The 22,146-nt window shown below is 34.2% G+C and overlaps 1 protein-coding gene and 1 long non-coding RNA gene across 2 annotated transcripts in view; one reads left to right on the top strand and one right to left on the bottom strand.

The window, feature by feature from the left end:
* BAZ2B (bromodomain adjacent to zinc finger domain, 2B) overlaps window positions 1–22,146 on the bottom strand; it is a 423,086-nt gene that overhangs the window by 82,792 nt on the left and 318,148 nt on the right. Inside the window, exons 17-23 of the mRNA XM_011991581.1 lie at window positions 16,156–16,366; window positions 8,903–8,995; window positions 8,726–8,787; window positions 4,761–4,826; window positions 2,963–3,028; window positions 1,494–1,538; window positions 1,224–1,250 (exon numbers count right to left, since the gene is read on the bottom strand). Of these exons, the coding sequence (XP_011846971.1) occupies window positions 1,224–1,250; window positions 1,494–1,538; window positions 2,963–3,028; window positions 4,761–4,826; window positions 8,726–8,787; window positions 8,903–8,995; window positions 16,156–16,366 (570 nt within the window). The remainder of the gene's footprint in view (window positions 1–1,223; window positions 1,251–1,493; window positions 1,539–2,962; window positions 3,029–4,760; window positions 4,827–8,725; window positions 8,788–8,902; window positions 8,996–16,155; window positions 16,367–22,146) is intronic.
* On the top strand, window positions 628–8,509 carry LOC105547829. The gene is made up of 3 exons (XR_001007283.1): window positions 628–687; window positions 3,028–3,122; window positions 8,271–8,509. It is a non-coding gene; the product is annotated as an uncharacterized LOC105547829 (long non-coding RNA).

Genomic DNA, 22,146 nt, shown 5'->3' with positions numbered 1-22,146 from the left:
AAAATAACTCAACCACAATTAACAGTTTGATTTTCCAATGGAAAAACAAAAACAAAAACAAAACAAAAACTCAGTATAGCATGTTTAGCATTTATAGACAAGTCACAGTAAATACTAAATATAAGACAAGAATGGCCAGTCTGTGCATGTTTTAGTTTAGGTTTAGAAAGCAAATACAAGAACAATCAAAAGCAAAAAGGTAAAGCAATGAACATGGAGACAGTGTAAACAGAAGCATACAAGATTTACTTATGGTCAGTTGTGATGCTCCTTCAAAAGCTGGCAGAACGAAAAGCATAATGGTTGGCTGGAACAGGTCAGTTACCTTACATCTGCTATTAGAAAAACCACAAATACTATGGCCAATTAAACCAAAGGTTGTGTTGTTCTTAAAATTTTAGATCAGGAAGAAATTGATTTATAGTCACTTTAACTTCATGATTTTAGAGTTGGTTATTTTATTTCAACTACAAAATCATTTTGTAAATCCAATAAGCCACCAACAAATTAAAGATTTTTTAAGGCTTTTATACCAATTTAGTTAAACTAGTCTTGTTTCACATACAACACCAGTGAAATGGGATATTCCTATTTACTGATGTCTGCCACCTGATACACTATTTAAAGCCACAAAAGCTGCACCATGGGCTAACAGGTGGAATCTTAAAGGCACAGTATGAAAATAAGGTAAGCACTGGTTTAATTTGATAATCTCACTTTACTTTTAAAATAAAAAAATCACATATTTATAATATCTAATCGATTTTTTTGTTTAAGCATATTTGGTTTCTCCAAAGGGATATTTCCAAAATTATTTCTAAAATTTGTCTATGAAACCAGAATATATTTCATATTCTCTCATCAAGCAAACTCAAAATTCCCACTGTATGCAATGGCAGTTTTGCATCTAGAATGATGGGAGAATATTGGTCATAATTATACCTAATTGTATAGTGATCCAACTTTCTTTGTGACATCAGTAATGTAAATTTTTAGACAGCAGCCTTATTTAAGGCTTGTACAATTCAGTGTAAAATCTTGGAGATGCATCATACTTCTTTATAGACAGACAAGCAGATGTATGCAATGCACTGTGCTGTAAGCCATGCAGCAGTATGTAATATGACAGCAGCCAGTGCTACACTTTATGCATTGCTATGACAACCATATCACAACCAAATCACAATGCGGTGTTAGATGTACAAAAATAAACATACCCATACCATATCTAGTCTATGCCTCTCCAACTCCTGGTAGAAAGAGTTGGCACAACATTATGAAACAGAAATCACAGAGTCATAAAACCAATTTTTCAACCCCCCAAAAAGACACCAATACCAAAGCAAGGCAATAAACTGTAGGTTGAAGGAAAAACTTAAGCAGAAATTATATCAGAAATTTTAAAGAAAATATTTTGAAGATTTTCCCCCAAATAGGTTTAAGCAATGGTATAAAATGTACATTCAACAGTTGTATAACTATACATTACAGACCTGATGTTTCAGAAGAACAGCTTGTTGTCTTCTCATTTCTTTTTCCTTAAAAATAAGAAACTTTTAATACATGATTTTTAGAGAAGATTTAGAACATGCTAAAATTGTTAAAAGTTCCTTTTCTGAGATTCTATAGTCTTCCATTAGGTTGAACCATATGAAATGGCCAATATTCAATAATTTTTTACTTATAAAATGTCAATTTGATTTTGTATGCTTCTACCCAACAAATACTTACATACAAAGTGTATAACATAGCAAATATGGTAGCAAGGATCTTTCTTCAGCAGTCATTTTTACTTAAAATTTAATGAATGACTGATCTAACTGCACATTTCAATGGCACATTCATTGAACTAACTAGCTAGATGGTCAGAGTCTATCAGATATAACCCACACATGTATTTTTTAATCAGTGTGATACATTATGGTGCAACCCTCAAATCTAGCCAATTAGAACTCTCTCCATTCTGAATATGAACTCTCAAATATACTCTATAATTAACATCATGTTTTTCATTTCTATACACTACATATGAATTAAAGTGATAAAAACTAGGCAACCAGTGTGAAATTTTCATGTCCACCTATGATTCAGGGCACCATTCCAAGGGGATGGGACGTAAGGCAAACCATTCAAGGAACGTCACCAATCTCATTATTTTCATAAAGGTAAAATATGGTGAAATTAATATTAATGGCAAACATGAAAAGGTAGAAATTTAAAAAATAAAGTAAGAGAGTCTATGTAGAAAAGATAAACAGTTCCTGGCTTTACAAAGTATAACTGTGGTGGCTCTTTCCAGTACCAGTAGGTTCACCCAGCTACCCCCTTTCAGTATTCAGTTACTGGTGGATGGCAGGGTGGGGGAGGGGAGGAAGGGGACATCTCTCTTATACTCCATGCCAGGAAATCAGAACAAAACACCCCCAAATACTTGAAGTTAAAATAATTAAAAACAGCTAATTTTGTTATTGGTAAATAACAGTTGATGAGGTTTGGCTTTCGTTTCTGTAGGCTTTTCATTTTTAATAGATAAAACAGTTGCTGAATATTAACAAAGAAAAAGTTATAAAGGGGAGAATCAGACTGAGACACAAAAATAAACATACCTATACCATATCTAGTCTATGGCTAAACATAAACATAAACAACACACAAAACAGTTTTTTTGGGGGAGTCATTCTTATTTAGCAAAACTACATACAGGTATTAAGCAACAATTTGCATTTCTGATTTGATGTCTCCTAAAGAGCTCAAAGCATTACAAAAAAACCCTGCATAATAAAATAAAAATACACATACAGTATACATACAAATAAAAACATACATTATACACATGCTGTATCTGCTAAACATATATTCAGATAGTCATTTTGAAGACATATTGTTTCATATAATTGATGCCAGTATAACATACAGTTTTTATTTTTCAAAAGTAAAAGCTCTGATTCTCATCTAAACTAACCTTTATTCGTTTCTCGGCCTCCAATAATTTGGCATTTGCTGCTTCTTCCTTCTTTTTCTTTTTAGCCTGTGCATGCAAAACAGGTCTCAAAGTCATGCAACAGCACCACTACAACTTGCAAATAATGTCAGACTTGAAATGAAGCTACATGTCTCACAAGGTACGAAACAATATGTAACATATATGGAGACAATTACAGATTTCCCCCCAGTTAACATTATGTTTAATGTAATAATTGTGTTTCTAATTTATAGGTTAGCATTAGAATACACAAAAATTTCTTAGATTCATAAGAATATGACAGCTTTTCTTCTTCAAGCTCTGTTAAAAGTCTGAAATAATTGAGTGTTTATGTTCTTTTACTTTAAAATTTAATCACAGAAAAATGATTTTATGTCATTTATTGTTTTTCTGATTTTAAAAGTAAAACATAATCACTGTAAAACATTTAGAAAACAGAATAGATTTTAATTGATAAATAAAAATTATTTCAAGAATTAGTAATATTTGAGAATGAACATGTTAACTTTATTTAAAATTTACTTTTAAATCTTAAAAATTTGAGATAAAGAAATTCATTATTGGATTATATCTTTTAAGTTAAGCATATTAGGTCTGATTTTCCCCATCTCTGTATAGTGTGGTTAAGTTCAAGTGTTTTTTTTTTTTTTAATAGAATGAAAACTTGTAATCTTATCTTTCATGAGTCACAATCTGACTATTAAGATCATGCTATTTATCAAACATAAGCTTCATAATCTTAAAATCATGAACTGTGTAGAAGTTTCATAACTACCTAGCAGTTATTGTCAGTTTACTTTAAAATAATATTTTCAATTTCTGGTTTTTAAAATTAATTTGAAATGGGTAGGAAAATATGTGTGTATTTCTAGAAGGAATAAAACTGTAACAGAGAAAACCTCAGTTATCTGGAGCCCTCAGGGAATAAACTGCTCTATAAGGCAGCAGTTTCCGGAATGGTGGAGAAGTTGTAATAATTTTAAACATGAAGTTTATTTTCACTATTTCAGATGCAAATAATTTTGAGACGTGCCTGCTTAGACACCACTATGCCTGTGTACTGTGTACTGTGTCTAATTTGGCGTATTCTTGATGACTCAGGGCAATTATTTTGAACATCAGTCATACTGCACAGCTCCAAAGAGTAATGCCTTTGGGCTATTAAGGTTTTGAAAATTGCTTGCTATTCAAATAAAAGATTACAGGCTGTTGCTAGGCTTTTCAGTTCCTATATGTGCTAGCTGACGTTTCCCTGTATTTTTTCCTTGCTATCTTTTGCCTATTAGTTTTGCTGTTGCCAACAGATGTCCCCTCTATCTCTATTCTAATTAGCCTTGCAGGGAAGAGGGATATGCTAGAAATTAGAAAAACAATCTGATAAAACTTTGTACATTTAAAATTTATTTTTACTTTTGAAATGTTTACTTCTGTAAACATTTGTTTCTAAACTAAAAGCAAATATCAGACTATCAGCCCTAATGATTTTTCTTTTGTTGTTTACTTTTATAAAAGTAAAACATTTTAGCGCATGAACTTTATGACAACTCCATTGACTGCTCAGAAGTTTTCCTGTTTCTTTTGTCTCATTTTGTATATCTTTATTGTTGGGATTAGATTAGCTTGCTAAATAAGGCTCAGATAAAGTTTTATTCTATGCAGAATGTTTAAAGAGAGTATCTGACAAACGTGAGAAAACATGCATGTAAAATCTTTATTTTTGCAGACTTAAAAATATATGGCTATATTACTTTAATTATGTTAAATTTAAGAATTCTACCTCTAGAATTTGCTGAGCTCGAAGTTCTTTTTCCATTCTGATTTGCTGTATTCTCTTAATTTTTTCCTGTAGGAAAAGTTATGATAACTTGAGATAATAAACTGAGTAAAGAGTATTTGAGCAGAATCAAATAATAAAAATATAAGTACAAAATTACCAAACGCGGGACATAAAAATTTAATTATTTAGTATAAAATCATATATATTTTCATGTCTGAAACTAATATGATTTGATAAAGTTTCTCATAATTTGTAAAATGCAAATGCTAAATAAACAGAAACTCAGTGAAGCAAGCTGATTAAACTATATAGCCTGAAGATCTTTATAAATATTTGCAATTACAAATAATACTTAACTTGAAATAAATATAGGACTTAATAGTAGAAAAATCATGTATCAGCAGTCAGAAAACATATAGCCAGTTCTGGATTACAGTCATTTATTGAATGGTCTTGAGCAAATAATAACTATTCTTGTGTAAAATAGGGAGAGGTGTTTGCCCTTTCTCATTTGTCATGATTAAATAAAATGCTTTAAAAAGTATACAGTGACACAATTGTAACATTATTAACAATAATTTCCATTCTAAAATTTATTTCACATGTTGAATAGCATGACAATATAACATTGCTTATAATTATCACAATTAGCCCATTTCAGAAATAACCTGTAACATTATTTTAAAATTAATTAATTATAATTTAACATTCCAGGAAATTATTTGTAGGACATAATTGGGGTACACATTGTCTAAATTTAATAACCTGATTATTGGATATGTTTTATAACTTAGTGATCATATAAATTTTGACAAAAATTTACATTTTAATTTAAAAAATTATCTCATATTAATTATCTCATATTCTATAAAACATTCTTAGAAATTTCATGTTCTTTAATCCATTCAGAAGTCCCAAATTGGCACTGATGAGAATAAATACAAGTTAAAAAAGAAAATTCAAAGTTTCTTAATTGAAAACTGTACTTATCCTAGAATTTCCAGGGCCAACACATTTTATACACCTGTATTTCACAATGCCTGCTCCTATCTCCAGATGCTAGTTGTACTTATTGAAGCTATACTTTGATATACATTTTAATTGTTTTATGTACACTGATGTTATTGATTCCCTGCAGGAGTCTACTGCAGGATGATGAAATTTTAGGGATTACTGTTCTGATTTCACAAGACTGATCACATTCTTTGATTTTGGTGATCGTATCTTGGTACTGAGTATTAATTGTAGGCTGTCAAAAATAAAAACCTCAAAGTGGGCCGGGCACTGTGGCTCACACCTGTAATCCTAGCACTCTGAGAGGCCGAGGTGGGCAGATCACCTGAGGTCAGGAGTTCGAGAAATGAACAGTGCTAGGTGGTGAAATCCTGTCTCTACTAAAAATGCAAAAAATTAGCCGGGTGTAGTGGTGCATGCCTATAATCCCAGCTACCTGGCAGGCTGAGGCAGGAGAACTGCTGGAATCCCGGAGGCGGAGGCTGCAGTGAGCAGAGATCATGCCACTGAAATTCCAGCCTGGGCAACAGAGGGAGACTCTGTCTAAAAAAACAAATAACAAAACAAAGAAAAACAAAACAAAAAATAAAACCCAAAACCCCAAAGTGTATCTTTTGTTTAATTTCCAAGTCTTAGAAAAGATTGCATTTGATCCATATTTGCAGTATTTATTTGAATTAGAACTTGATATCTGAGAAAAGTATACTCTTGATCTAACTTTCCTGCTCTTGTCAATTATAACATTATAAGGTGCTATGTTTTCAAGTCAGCAAAAGTCATTCATTGTTCTCTTAAGCACAGATAGGCAGGGAATCTTGGGGCTGACATACACAATCTAAAGCTTTATCTTAACTATTCAAGTGACTTTTATATATATCCATATATATTTGGTAGTGTTATCATTAGCATGTAGATAAGATAAACATGGTAAATTACTATAATACAGGTTAACTTTACAATGTTGGGTACTCAACCACTGAGCTGGTCACTTTACATTTAATATCTTATCAATCATTAAAAAATCATAGAAGCTTAAATTATCTTCTTTTTATATAAGAGAAAACTGAGGTTCTCAGCAAGTAAATATTTTGTCTGAAGTCCAATACGTAGTAATACAGAGTCCTGGTCAGATCCCAATGCCTGTGTGCCTCCTGCTTTGTAATAATGTTTCTGAAATCTTCCAGAAAACTGTCTTAAGGACTGCCTGGTGATATTTTGGTCTACTAGGTGGAAAAAATCATCCCAAGGATGAAAACACATACCCTATTTTATTCTAGATCAAATGCTGACTTTAAAATAGACCCTATATAACAGATAGTATGAGTAGAATTACTCTATACTTCGATTCACTTTGTTGAATCAAATAAATGAGATGGTATTCTGAGATTGGCCTCAGATAAATATCTTGATAAATATTAAGACCAGTTCATTTGCATTAATGTTGCTGGAAACTTTGGAGCTCAATGCTTTTTCAATGAGTAGCAAAGACCATGTGGATTTAGGTTGTAGCTACTGTAAGACTTTAAGATCATAAAGCTGAATTTAAAGTACTGATGGGATCTAATGAGTCTCCAGCCATTAGGAAATAGAATAAGCTATAAAACTTTTTAAATAAAAGTATAACAGAAACAACAGTATTTCACTTAAAAATGAAATATGAACTTATTTTTTCATATATACTCTTTAGTAAATATATTTTAACAAATGCATTCATTAGCCTATTTCAGGTCAATCTTACAATGTCTAGCAGTCACAATTAACAAACTAAGGATGGAATTCAAGTTTACAACTGCTACTTTAAATTATGGTGGTAAAAGAGTATACTGTGTAGTTGGATGTTTTATATTTATTTTTAAAAAGTTGAGCATGTGTTTTGTTGCCGGTCACTGCAGTAGGCACTTTACGTTCATTATCTCATTTATTCAGATATTGCAATTAACTTCTTTTACGATGGAAGAAATAAAGACTTAAGGGTTAAGTCATTCATCTAAGATCACAAAATTATTAAGTAGCAGAGCCCATATTTAACCGTAGGCTGCCTGACTACAAACTCAAATCCTAAATCCCAACTCTATAGCAACTTTTCTAGTCATATTGCTTTAGTTAATACTGGAAGAAACCTTAGAGATAATCACATCAAATCCAACCCAAGCCCCTTATTTAGCAGGTATTTATATAGTAACATAATTGATTTCATTTCATTCTCAGAAATAACTACTTGCTTCCTAACATTTTTAAAAGAATAGTACTTTCTCCCATTTCCTTTCTGCTTTAATGTTACCATGAATATGAGGAGATGGGAGAGTAGTTTACACATTCTCATCTTAAATGAAGCTGAATACCTTCTCACTTAATTTTTATCTATGAAAATTTAAAAATTACTTCTCTTACCTAAACTTAATTTTGAAAACCACACGGGGAGAAATATTGTAGATACAAGACAGAGAACTCTGGATTTGCTAAAATAATGCTCTCATTTTTTTTTTTTTTTTGCAGTGGCAACTTTTAAGTAACCCTGAAAGCATTCAGAAGCAACGAAGGCAAATCTTATTTTGTATAACTTAAATTTAATTTTCTACTAATATTTTACATGTTTAAGAACAACAGGCTTTATTAAAATTTGAACATTCGGGTAATATACTTCATTGACTGATATATTAATTTAAAAATTCTGAAAATTGTTCAAGATATCAACTTATACAAAGTCTACAAGGATATTAAAGTACTTACACAAATTTACTGTTTGGTAATCATTTCTTTAAACACTTGGAAGTAGAATACTTTATTAAACAGGTAAAATTTTAATTAAGAGAAGATAGTAGTTTTCTAAATAAGACACAAACATTAATGTGAAATACAGTTATTTAAGAAATAAAAAATAATGTACATTATTAACAAATCCTCAAAATAAGTCCCATATTTTAAAAGTCAGTTCCAATACATACACATACCTGCTGTTTCATAATCTTTATCTGTTCTTTTTGCTTTCGCTTCTCCTCAGCAGCCATTATTGCTACAACAAGAAGCCAAAGGATAGATATCATCAAAAAGGGAATGAAGAAAAGAAACCTCTCATGAATTCCCCAGTACTGACTCTTTGAGTTTATGTTATCATTTAAATCACTCACCTTGTTGTTTTTTGGCTTCTTTAGCAACTCGAGCCTGTTCCTGCTTTTGAAGTTTTCTCAAAAGCTTTATTTGTGCTGCTTGCCTGGCTATTTCTGAAAAACACAAAATTTCAAAGAATATTAACAACTTTGTGTAACTACTAACCTAAAACAGTAACTGTGTGAAAATGGCATCATCATAAAGGATATAATAAAGCCTGTGGTCAGGCTGGAGTGCAGTGGCGCGATCTCGGCTCACTGTAATCTCCGCCTCCTGGGTTCGAGCCATTCTCCTGCCTCAGCCTCCCAAGTAGCTGGGATTACAGGCACGCACCACCACACCCAGCTGATTTTTGTATTTTTAGTAGAGACGGGGTTTCACCATGTTGACTAGGATGGTCTTGATCTCCTGACGTCGTGATCTGCTTGCCTTGGCTTCCCAAAGGACTGGGATTACAGGTGAGAGCCACTGTGCCCGGCCGAGGATATAATATTTAAGAAAATTGCCTAAGGTCAGACAGATACCAAGTAGGAGAGTGGTGTGGTAGACAATGTCGTGTTCATTCCAACAGAAATAATCAAATTATTTCATCAAATATGATCCCATATCTAGGACTACATAAAAATGAGGTTTCTTTTAATCTTTATCAGAGAGGCTTATTTAAGTACATTTTTTTTCACATTTCAAGTAAATCCCACTTAGTGGGAAAATAGCTGCTAGTATTTTAAGAATTGTAATGTAGCTTCAGTCCTAGCGTATATAAAAAAGGAAGACTTCCAATTAAAACAAATATAAAAGTCCCCTCCCACCCAAACTTAGTATTTCAATTAGCTATAATGGTTAAGTTCCTGAATCCAGTGGTATTTTCATTTATGACGGAGAGGGACTAAATCTCCTAAATGAAAAGAATGCAGAATTTCAATGACTTTTAAAGACAAACTAGTTCTTATTATCTTCAAGGACACATGTATGAAACTATGGTAGATGAACAAAATTAATGGCTCCAATTCTTCACTCCTCCTTTTATTCGTGCCATTTGTAATGTGACTTTGGAGCAATTCCCATCAAGAGGTGGAATATATTTTCCTGTCCCTTGATTCTGAAGTCAACCATGTGATTTTCCATGGTTAAGAGGCTGTTAGCAGTTGTGATGAAAACAGAGCTTGAAAGTTTAGTTATATTCTTTCTGCTTTTGTTCTTGTGCTTTGTCCATGACTGAAGATATGATTTGGGGACTAGGCTATTGGAAGATTGGGACACAGGGAGCCAGTTGACCCCACAAATGTGAATAAGCCCAGCCAAGATAAGCAAAGCTGCCTAGCTAATTTCCAGCTGATTCCATCTGCACAAGTGATTAAGAAAGTGTTGTATGCTACTAAGGTTTGGGGGTTGTTACCGAGCATTATTGTGGCAAAGGGTATAACAGACAAAGAAACCATGCAATATCCTTGCTTTCTTCCGCTGGTAAACTTGGTCTGAATACTTCTAACGCTAAAAGTGGTGTATAATGTTGATCATATCATCATTTTAGAAAGCATCACTTTGTATTAGACATTGTTATAAATTTTGTAGCCACTGAACAAAGAAACCTAAATTATGTTCATTGACAATGAATACAATTGCTAACACGTGAATCACTTGAGCTCTTAAAAATTTCCACCATTTATTGATTGCAGGTACCGTTGTGATAAATTTTCTTTTTCTTTCTTTCTTTTTTTGAAAGCGTCTTGCTCTGTCGCCCAGGCTGGAGTGCAGTGGCACGATCTTGGCTCACTGCAAGCTCTGCCTCCTGGGTTTAAGCCATTCTCCTGCCTCAGCCTCCCGAGTAGCTGGGACTACAGGCGCCCGCCACCACACCCAGCTAATTGTTTGTATTTTTAGTAGAGATGGGGTTTCACCGTGTTAGCCAGGATGGTCTTGATCTCCTGACCTCGTGATTCACCCGCCTCGGCCTCCCAAAGTGCTGGGATTACAGGCGTGAGCCACTGCGCCCGGCCTGTTGTGTTAAATTTATATCACCTTGTTTAATGTTCACAGCTACTTTATAAGATCAACATTATTGCCCCACTTACACGTAAAATAATTAAGGCTCCTAGAGGTTAAATAGCATAGCCAAGAAAAAAACCCAGGACTGGCTGGGCACGATGGCTCATGACTGTAATCCCAGCACTTTGGGAGGCTGAGGTAGGTGGGTCACTTGAGGTCAGGACTTCGAGACCAGCCTGGCCAACATATGAAACCCCCACCTCTACTAAAATACAAAAATTAGCCAGGCATGGTGGTGGGCACCTGTCATCCCAGCTAGTTGGGAGGCTGAAGCAGAAGAACCGCTTGATCCCGGGAGAAAAAGGTTGCAGTGAGTTGAGATTGCCCACTGCACTCCAGTGAGACTCTCTCTCAAAAAAACCCCCAAAGAAACCCCAGGACTTTCTGACGCCACAGTCTATATGCTACTATCTCTAAAAATCTTTAAGCAAAGTTTAAATGCCTTAGATTTTAGCTAAGAATGTAACTGTATGTCCTCATAATAGCTGAAGTAAAGTTGGTCACTATGGCCAATTTTCTATCACTGAGACTTTTAAGAAGGAGAAGAAATGAAAAGAGTCAAATTTCATCTAGTAAACTAGAAGTGTTATTGAAAAATAAAATGGAAGATGATAAAGTTTTATCTCCAATGTCCCAACCGTTTTCAAAATTAGGAGGTCACAGGCATCATCAAAAATTTCTGGGTCACACAAAAAGCATCTCCTGTTCACTAAATACTCTGGGACATAAAAACTTATAAACTGACCTGCAGGGTCTGCAACCTCTGATAATAATACGGGTGAAGAATATTATTCTCATCTATAATAATGCCAGATAAATATTTCTTTAACATTAAGGATGGAAAGTTTTGAATTCTACAATAGAGACCTGACTCTGTCTTGAGATGTAAAGATGTACTGATAAAAACGTTTCCTAGAAAATATGGCATAAGTATGCTCTTTTGCTCCAAGCTAAACTGATATTCTCTAATATAAGTTTAACTTTTAATAAGAAAATTCTATAATATATATAGAACCATGTTTGTGTATGAGTGTATCAGTCAATTTCAAGCCCTACACAAGTCCACAATAATTTTTGTTTATTTGTTTGAGACAAGGTCTTACTCTGTAACCCAGATGCAGTGGCATGATCATAGCTTGCTGCAGTCTCCAACTCCTGGGCTCAAGTTATCCTCTCCCCTCAGCCTCCTGAATAACCAGGACTATAGGAGTGTACCACCTTGCCCAGATAATTTTTAAAAAATTTCTTTTTGTGGTCTTGCTTTATTGCCCAGGCTGATATTGAACTCCCGGCTTCAAGCAATCCTCTCACCTTGGCCTCCCAAAGTGCTAGCATTACACAGGTATAAGCCACTGTGTCTGGCCAGTAATTTAGAAAAATCTTTGGACCAAAAAAATTTTAAAGTTCAATTCACATCTTTTTACTTTAGCAAGAAATATAAAATTTTAATTAATCATTAAAAATTTACATAGCTTAAATTTTACATTATGGGCAGTTGGAAAAGAAGATGACATGAGAAAAAGGTCGGGCACAGCAGCTCACGCCTGTAATCCCAGCACTTTGGGAGCCCAAGGCGGGGGATCACCTGAGGTCAGGAGTTTGAGGCCACCCTGGCCAACATGATGAAAACCCATCTCTACTAAAAATACCAAAAATTAGCTGGGCATTGTGATGGGTGCCTGTAATCTCAGCTACTCAGGAGGCGGAGGCAGGAGAATCGCTGATTGCGGGAGGCAGAGGTTGCAGTGAGCCAAGATCGCATCATTGCACTTCAGTCTGGGTGACAAGAGTGAAACTCCATCTTAAAATTAAAAAAAAAAGAAAGAAAAAAAGAAAAAAAGAGAATACAAAGGAAAGAGAATGAGTTAGATACCTTGAAAAGTTTGTCCAAGCTGTAGAAATAAACTACTTCCAGTATCTTCTCATTTATTTGGTTTTTTGGTTGGTGAATATATTGTTATTACCTTTTAAAATATTAATTTGAGAAGTGTCTTTTGTGGCTTACGAAATTGTCCACTTTAATTTCAAAGATGAAGTTTATTTTCATATAGAATTAGGGATATTTTGGATATAACTCATTTCTTTGATTTTAAGATGCTTTTTTAAACATCTTGATATCCCTAAGGTCAGAATGTAACTGACAACTGGCAGCTCTTTTCTTTCTTAGTGTACATCTTAAAATAATGGTGCCTGGTATAGATTACTTATAGGCATCTCAGTTTCAATCACATATGAAATGAATAGGTGTACTTGTTATTTTGGAAAATTTGAGATATTAATAGTATCAGTCAATCAATAAGCAGGTTATTTATATAGAATGGAAGTCTTTATCATATTCAAACTTTGTCAGATTTTTACCTATACACTGAGAAATTAGAGTTCTCATTTCACAATGTTTGGATGTACATTCTAAACTCACATTTATCTCACTATTCTGAACCCTTCTTCAAATTAAGTCCGGTTTCTCAGTCTAGTTGGTCAGAGAAGGATAATAATATATAACAAAAACTTCTTCTAGAATCCTCTCAGATAACCCCCAAAGTGTTACCGTAGAAGGCTTTTAGAAATGAAAGAGGTGATAAAGTGCTTCATTTTTACTTTCTTTTCTTCCCAAGAAAAAATGCAAACAATACTCCATATACTTGTATATATTAATAATGATTATTTACTCACTGTTAAATAATCTTTACATACATGTTGAAAAGGAGCACATGCAATATACAATAAGGTCAAAGGTAACAGAACTTGCAAAATGCAACCCAGTATATTATAACAAGGATAAACTATGTGATTGAATACAAATCAATTTGAAATCTGGAAGGAGAATATACATTTGGTAAAAGTTGAATAATTAACTTTTACTTTGTTACAACAAAAATATAGTTAATTTTCCAAATTTAAATTTGCTATTTTAGATTCTAACTTAAAATGATACTTAGATATACCAAATATCCATGAAGAGCCCATGTTTTGATTATCAGTTAATTTCACTTTCTTATTTTATGCAAACAATGTCCACATTCCCCAGCATTAAACATTATTCAGAAGAGTCAATAGCTTACTGACAATATCAATTTTTAAAACCCATCTATGCCTGTTAATTTACTGACTTTTTCTTTTTAACCTTCACCAGTAACTCTTTGGGATGAAAGTCTTATAAGAAATCAAATCAAATAAAAAAAATCTGACTACCATACTGATATGGTTTGGCTCTGTGTTCGCACCTGAATCTCATCTCAAACTGTAATCCCCATGTGTTGAAGGAGGGACCTGGTGCGCGGGGATTGGATCATTGCAGGGGTTCCCCCCATGCTGTTCTCATGATAGTAAGTGAGTTCTCACGAGATCTGAGTTTTCTAAGTGGCAGATTCCCTTGCTCTCTCTCTCTTCTGGGTGCCTTGTGAAGAAGGTGGCTGCTTCCCCTTCCATTATGATTGTAAGTTCCCTGAGGCCTCCCAGCCATGCGAAACTGTGAGTCAATTAAAACTCTTTCCTTTATAAATTACCCAGTCTCAGGTAGTAACTTTATAGCAGTGTGAGAATAGACTAATATACACACTAAGACAAAAAAACTTATATGATATTAAGTTATATGCTAGGCAGTTAAGCTATTAGTCAAAGTATAAACTGGAGACAATATCTGCCTGCTATCCACAAAAACTTGAAAATGATTTGTATAATATGTTTAGATTTGTATAATATAGGCTTAGAAAAGTGTAATATATATTTATTACAATTGTATCATAGCAAAGATCTGGAAATAGCTTAGACAGTCATCAAAAAGAGACTGATTCAAGTCCATTTATTTTAAAAATCAAAAAGGATATACATGTACATGTGAATGGTCGCATGTGTATGTATGTGTATACATATTTCTGGAAAGATTAATTATTCCACTGATAAGAATGACAGTGTCTTTTATTTTATTTATTTATTTTTTAGACACAGGATCTCACTCTGTCACCCAGGCTGGAGTGCAGTGGCATGATCATAGCTCACTGTAACCTTGAATTCCTGGGTTCAGAGGATCCTCCCACATCAGCCTCCACAATAGCTAGGATTATAGGTGCGTGCCACCAAAGCTGGCTAATTTTTAAATTTTATTTGTAGAGATGGGGTCTTGCTTTGTTGCCCAGGCTGGTCTTAAATTCCTGGCCTCAAACAATCCTCCCACATTGGCCTCCCAAAGCACTAAGATTACATGTGTCTTTAAAGCATTCTATAGTATGAGTTTTGTCATGGATATTTGTTTTATAACAAAAAGCAAAGCAGCAACAGAGAAGTCAATATTATGATGGTGTTTACAATACATAGAAACAAGTCTTTTATACATTTTCTCGACATTTTGCTTATTTATAGGCATAATAAAAACCCATGAGAAGTAAAATTCTGTTAGATTTTTAAGTCAGTTTCATTATTAAACCTTTATTTTACATCGTTACATATCTTTACATATATGCCTTGCAAATACAAGGTATCTACACATATGTTGATATATTCAGACAGCCTTAAGCGGCTTCACATTTGTAACTAGTAACGCAAACTGCAAAGCCAAACTGTTCTATTTTACTCAGCCTTCTCTTTGCCATACATAGCATGGGACTTTCATGTTGAGAACTTATGTATAATGTCAAATCATTAATACAGTTTAGGTTATTATGAGCATTTTGAACTTGACAAATGATACTTTCTGGTTATCTTACTTTTTGATTTAAATGTATTAATTTGGTATTCTGAAAATATATATACTACATCTGGACTTACAGGAGAACCCGAACTAAAAGACTGGGGTTACTTACCAGTAATTGGAGTTCTCTGACTGAAAATTTACTCCACAGATCCACATATTTTGGAGTTATTCCCATGTACCACCTCAAGGAATCGGGAGCTGTTAAAATGAGAATTTCCAGAAGGTTGGCACGACCTTAAGGCATGTGCCAAGTGCTGGTTGATTCCCTTTCTGTGCAAGCCTTAAAAGCTTAACACCCACCTTTGTCATTCTAAATAGACAGGATAGGATGTGTTTATGAATAATGGTTCTGGAAAGATTACCTAATCAAAGAACTCCAGTTACCAGTGGGACTCCTTATTTTTTCATTTTATTCTAACACAAATATTTACTTTTTAAAAATTGAGAGCAGTGTCAATCCTAATTCAAAAATATTAGAAATACTTTTAGTATACTTTTTAGTATGATTATTAGTGTCAGACACATTATGTTTCTTACCTTGAGCTTGCAGTTTTCTTAGCAACTTTGCATCTGTGTTATCTAGGAATTCAGCATTGCCAACATTTGGAGGTCGACCCTTCCGACGTCTCATCCTGGATTCCTCTCTTGCTCGCTGTCTGTCTGGATTTGGTGGTCTTCCTCTACGGCCTTCCATTGCCCTGATACGAGGAATGACATCCTCTTCTTTCAAAAGACACCACTGCATTCCCTTTTAATTAACATTTTATAGAAATAATATATTACAAACAAAATAAACACAAGAGACCAATATGTCAGAAAATTCTAGCTAAAAATTGCATATATTTTGGAATTTATAACATTGGTATATAAACTTTAGGTATTTCATTTTAAAATTAAACTTAGATGTATAATTATTCATGGCCTTTGGTATAGCTTTAATATTCTTACTTTAATGACTTAAGCTTTAATTAAATATATAGAGAGATTTGTATCTGTATCTATAAACATATAGTTATAAATCTTAATCACAATTTCTGAACTATAATGACCATCGAGTTAGCAGATATTTAAAAATACTAGTTGTGGATTGATGCCACTATAGACTGCTCTTACGGGTTATCAGTTAAGCCAAAATAATACATGAAAGTTTCTCTTTATAAATATTACAGCTAATAAATTAAGACAGAAAGAGTTAGAATATCAGGATTCTGCAATACCTAATAAATTAGTGAATCGAAGAATTGAACTTGAATGGTTGCCTATCATCAAAAAGAGACACAACCAGACAGATATTAGCCTCCTAATGGAGGTTCATACAATCACCTACCTACAAACTAGTACTGCCCCTCACACACACACAAAAATCAAACCTGGATTTGATCAAGCCTCTAGATTTAATTACAATAACTTTAAAAGAGACACAGAAGTATAAGTTAAACTATATGGCAAAATCCATTCTGTGCGAAATTCTACAAATGACCTAGTTTCTTCAACAAATATGCTGCAAGAAGAAAGCTGTAGGAAGTTTAAATGAACCTTAAAATATGTATCAAACAAGCCCAATTTGTGGACCTTAATTGGATACTTATTTAAATAGACAAACTGGCCTGGCGTGGTGGCTCACACCTGTAATCCCAGCACTTTGGGAGGCCGAGGCGGGCGGATCACCTGAGGTCAGGAGTTCGAGACCAGCTTGGCCAACATGGTGAAACCCTGTCTCTACTAAAAACACAAAAATTAGCTGGGCATGGTGACAGGCACCTGTAATCCCAGCTACTCAGGAGGATGAGACAGGAGAATGGTTTGAACCCGGGAGGCGGAGGTTGCAGTAAGCCGAGATCACACCATTGCACTCCCGCCTGGGGGACAAGAGCAAGACTTCATCTCTAAATAGAGAGACAGACAAACTGTTAAGAAAATTTGAATAATAAAGAGACAATTGAAAATCTGAGCAATGACTGAGAGTTGATGATATCAAGAACATATCAATGTAAATAAGTACAACCACTATGGAGAACAGTTCAGAGGTCCCTCAAAAAACTAAAAATAGAGCTACTATATAATTCAGCAATTCCACTGCTAGGTATATATCTAAAAAAAAGTAAATGAATACATTGAAGATGTATCTGCATTCCCATGTTTACTGCAGCACTGTTCACAATAGCCAGGATTTGGAAGCAACCCATGTGTTAGATGGATAAAGAAAATGTGGTAAATATACACCACACAATATACACCACACTATTCAGCCATTAAGAAAAATGAGATCCTTTCATTTGCAATAACATCATGGATGGAACTAGAGAATATCACATTAAGTGAAACAAGCCAGGCCCAGAAAGATAAGTTTTGCATGTTCTCACTTATTTGTGGGAGCTAAAAATTAAAACAATTGAACTCAACGGAGATAGAAAGCAGAATGATAGTTGCCAGAGGCTGGGAAGGATAGTGAGAGGAGAGGGGAAAGGGAGTGGAGATGATTAATGGTTATAAAAAATAGGTGGGTAAAATAAATAAGATCTAGTATTTGATAGCACAACATGGTGACTACAATCAACAATAATTTATCATACATTTAAAAAAACCTAAAAGAGTATAACTGGATTGTTTGTAACACAAAGAAAGGATAAATGCTTGAGGTGATGAATACCCCATTTACTTTGATGTTATTATTTTGCATTGTATGCCTGTATCAAAGTATCTCATGTGGCTGGGCGCGGTGGCTCACACCTGTAATCCCAGCATTTTGGGAGGCTAAGGCGGATGGAACTCCTGAAGTCAGGAGTTTGAGACCAGCCTGGCCAACATGGTGAAACCCCGTCTCTACTAAAAATACAAAAATTAGCTGGGCATGGTGGTGGGTGCCTGTAGTACTAGCTACTTGGGAGAGTGACACAGGAGAATGGCTTGAACCCGGGAGGTGGAGGTTGCAGTGAGCTGAGATGGCACACTGTACTCCAGCCTGGGCGACACAGCGAGACTCCATCTCAAAAAAACAAAAACAAAACAAAACACTCGTGTACCCCATAAATATATATACCTATTATGTACTCACAAAAATGAAAAAATTAAAAAGAAATTATATATTAAAAGTATAATAATGGTATTGTGGTCATGAGTCCTTATCTTTTAGAGTCACAAATGGAAACATTCCTTCAACAAATTTTGGAAGGGAGAAGAAGATGAGGGTATATGTAAAGCAATATTGGTCAAAATGATAATTCCTAAAGCTTATGATGGGTACAAGGTATATATTATCAGTCCATCTATTTCTGTATATATTTGAGATTTCCCATTATAAGCCTCCTAGTGGAAGCACACACCAACACAATGCTAGTGTATTGTAAGAATAATCTTGTGGCCTGGTGCAGTGGCTCATGCCTATAATACCAGCACTTTGGGAGGCCAAATGGGCAGATCACAAGGTCAGGAGTTCGAGATCAGCCTGGCCAATACAGTGAAACCCCATCTCTACTAAAAACACGAAAATCAGCTGGGCATGGTGGCGTGCGTCTGTAGTCCCAGCTACTTGGGAGGCTGAGGCAGAAGAATCGCTTGAACCCAAGAGGTGGAAGTTGCAGTGAGCTGAGATTGCGCCAGAGAGCTGAGATCACGTCACTGCACTCCAACCTGGGCGAAAGAACAAGACACTGTCTCAAAATAAATAAAATAATAATAATACAGCTTAGCACATAAATACATGTATCCTGCATGTGTCAATCAAAATAAATACACTATGTTATATTACCTTATAGTCCAAAAATAATATGTTCAGATATAGGAGACATATTTCAAAAATAACTGTCTTACTATTTCTTTTTAAGAGTTAATTCCTTCAGTATGAAGGTTAAGGAAATTTTTTAAATGTGTTTTTCTCTAAAAATATCCTTGAAGTAGAAATTTTGCTTGAGACACTAGAAGAAACTGTGTAACCAAAAATAACCCAAAGTTCTTGAGTTTTAGGTTAAACATGATTTGCCTAACCTGGGGCAAGCAGTCTATGAATATTGCAGTTAATGGGTACTAAATTGTACATGATTATGGATAATAGCTACATCCCACATTCCAAGTATTGTGTTTTGTTCCAGATACTTTGAATAGGCTACGCTTTAATCTTCACAACATTTCTATCTCATATGGTGGGTTTTATCGTCTTTATATTACAATTGAGGAAATTCAGGCTGAGCAAGGTTGAATAGACAGCAAAGAACAGACTGCGATTCAAACCCATGACTGTCTCACTCTAAAACCTGTGCTCCTGACCACTATGAGTACTTGATGTTATAAAGATGTTCTTATACTTGATAAGTGACAGATCATAACATTTAGCTGTGAAAGCACAGCCAAGATTATGTCAAGAAAAGACTGTCAGAAAAAAATTAATGCATATGTTCATACATATATATGCTAAAAATAACATCTATACTAACTCCTTTCAGTAATTCTTATGTTAAAATAATTGTAAAAATTAATTCTGAGGAAAATGAAAATCTTTTGCTGAGATTCCAAATGAAGTCAGTAGGAACCATAGACGTACAAAGTGTATTTTTAGGCCATAAGCCACTAAAAAGGAAGACATCAGAATGGTTTTATGTTAGGTTATGTTCACCAGCATAGGAAGCTTTTGATTAGTTTAGCTTTTCATTTTTTTATTATGTTCTTAAGCACCAAGGCAGCATGTATCATATAAATTGAAAAATATAAAGGTGACATTCATGATACTTGGAAGAGAAGAGGGACTAATAAAAGCCTATAAACAAATCTGCATTTGGTTTTTAAAGTATCTTATTAGTAATAAAATCAATTTTTGGCCAAAATTTTAAGAGTTTTATCAACTTTTCTTATCCAGATATAATTTTTACATAGTTATGTTTTTATTCAGCTAGGAAAATACACCTGTGTCAAAAGAGGAACAAAATATGTTGGTGCCTAAAACTTACCAGACAAATATAGTGACCATATCATTCACATTTTTGCCCTTGGCATTTAAAAAGTAAATACTTTCTAAAGGGATTGCATATACTGGATTACTTATAATGTCTTCTGACTCCTAGATTTTAGAAAATGAGAAAAGAATCATTAGGAAAATCTGAAACTTATACTACAGCTTTAATTCATTGAAGAGCCAAAATAATTGTGGGTGAGAACAAATAGTACTTTTCTCAATAAATTTTTCCTCAGGAAAAGCAAATACAATTTATATCATTTGATTCACATGCCATTGGCTTTTTATTTATCAGAAGAATTTAATGTTTATATATCAATTTAATTATAAGAATTTAATTAATATATATCAAAAGAATTTTTTTCTTGATTTCTAAGACTTAAGATAGTATATATTTCCTGAAAATAACTGTTGTTAAGATTTTTAAAACATGGATAAGAAAAGATGATCAACAAGATGGAGATAGCAAAAGATTATTATTATTACTATTATTTATTTATTTATTTTTGAGATGAAGTCTCACTCTGTGGCCTAAACTGTAGTGCAGTGGTGCAATCTCAGCTCACTGCAACCTCCACCTCTTAAGTTCAAGTGATTCTCCTGCCTCAGCCTCCCAAGTAGCTGGGATTACAGGCACTTGCCACCACACCCGGCTAATTTTTGTATTTTTAGTAGAGACAGGGTTTCGCCATGTTGGCCAGGCTGGTCTCGAACTCCTGACCTCAGGTGATCCACCCACCTTGGCCTTCGCTTGGATTAAGTGTGTGAGCCACCGCGCCTGGACAAGATTATGTTAATTACATTATTGTAATTCTGCTTTCAAGGGTTGGTAATTTATATTCTTAGTGAATAATACATTCACTTCTATAAATACTACAAAGAGAAAGAAGGATAAAAAGAAAAGCGTTTATGTTTTATTTTGGAAGATGGAATAATCCAGGTAAACAAGTTAATGAAATAAGTGAAAGTACACTGTAAAGCTGTAATATATTATAAAAATGAAGTTTTCACTACTTAAATATTTGTTGAGGCACGTTTACTCCGAGCAAGGCATAACATTACCTACAGGTCAGCTAGAGAGAGTCCTTTTCCCTAAAGGACCACATTTTTAAGAAGGACCTCAGGCTCAGTCTATTCTAAGGCAGGTGACCGTAGGACCACACCCTCAGTAATGCGTTAGAAAAAGAGTTTAGAGCTTGGGAGAGAAAGCCGTCTCAACTGCCCATATAAAAATTATGATGGCCTGGATTAGAGCACAGAAATTAGAGCTGGAAAGAGAGATGAATAGTACATTGGTCTTTTGGGAGAGAGAACTGACTGAAATTGAACACTGTCTGGATGTGAAGGAGGAAAGCCAAAGACCAGAAAGGCAGTTAAAGTTTGGGGTAGTCTCTAAACAACATGGAAAAGGGAAACAAGTGGCAATGAGGTTTTCTTACTGAACAAATAAGGATGGAGAAATATTTGAGAAAACTGGAAAATAAATTTATTGCTCAACTTTTTTATGACTTATAAACAGACTTTTAAAGAAAGAAAATATTTCCTTTTAGTGAGTTCTTAAATATTTTCTGTATTCAGAAATT

Source organism: Mandrillus leucophaeus, unplaced genomic scaffold (assembly GCF_000951045.1).
Source record: "Mandrillus leucophaeus isolate KB7577 unplaced genomic scaffold, Mleu.le_1.0 Scaffold110, whole genome shotgun sequence".
Lineage (NCBI taxonomy): Eukaryota > Metazoa > Chordata > Mammalia > Primates > Cercopithecidae > Mandrillus > Mandrillus leucophaeus.
This window is presented reverse-complemented; position numbering and strand designations above follow the sequence as displayed.